Raw genomic sequence first — 466 nt, 5'->3', positions numbered from 1 at the left:
AAAACAGTGATAAAATTCACAGATCTTATAGGGAAACTCTATCTGCGAGCAGGTGAAGGAAGTACGCAACCTCCTGCTCGTAAAATGCAAAATCAAATTCGGGACAGGGCAATGTTACAAAGCCGTTCAGGAAGCATGGAGCTCACGCATTCTGTGCCCACAGCCTGGCTGCCGCAGGTAGCCGGGCGTTCGTGGTGAGAAAAGGCAGTGACCGCGGCGGCTGTCCGCACCCGTCCCAGGCATTCCAGCTGCCCGAAACCCGGGAAGGGGGACACCTCTAGTTTTCCAAAGAAAGCAACTCACCTGAGCAGTACAGCAGCTTCCCACAGATAAAACCCCGAGACAGCGGCGCGGAGGTACCTAATCCGGGCCATGCTGCTCGGAGACGCGGCGGAGCCCGGGAGCGGCGGTGTCGGAGGCATCGGAGGGGCTCGGCGGCGCGGCTCGGCGGGCTCGGGCGGCGCGG

General features: G+C 60.5%; 1 protein-coding gene across 3 annotated transcripts in view; it reads right to left on the bottom strand.

Moving 5' to 3' along the window:
- GLRA3 (glycine receptor alpha 3) overlaps positions 1-457 on the bottom strand; it is a 91038-nt gene extending 90581 nt beyond the window's left edge. For all 3 annotated transcript variants that reach the window (XM_017744629.1, XM_008641563.2, XM_017744630.1), the window contains exon 1: positions 304-457. In XM_017744629.1, the coding sequence (XP_017600118.1) occupies positions 304-422 (119 nt within the window). In that variant the 5' untranslated portion in view covers positions 423-457. The remainder of the gene's footprint in view (positions 1-303) is intronic.
- Positions 458-466: the final 9 nt, after the last annotated feature.

This window comes from Corvus brachyrhynchos, unplaced genomic scaffold (genome assembly GCF_000691975.1).
Source record: "Corvus brachyrhynchos isolate BGI_N302 unplaced genomic scaffold, ASM69197v1 scaffold17, whole genome shotgun sequence".
In the NCBI taxonomy this organism is placed as follows: Eukaryota; Metazoa; Chordata; class Aves; order Passeriformes; family Corvidae; genus Corvus; species Corvus brachyrhynchos.
The sequence above is the reverse complement of the archived record's forward strand: the minus strand, read 5'-3'. Positions and strand labels throughout refer to the sequence as shown.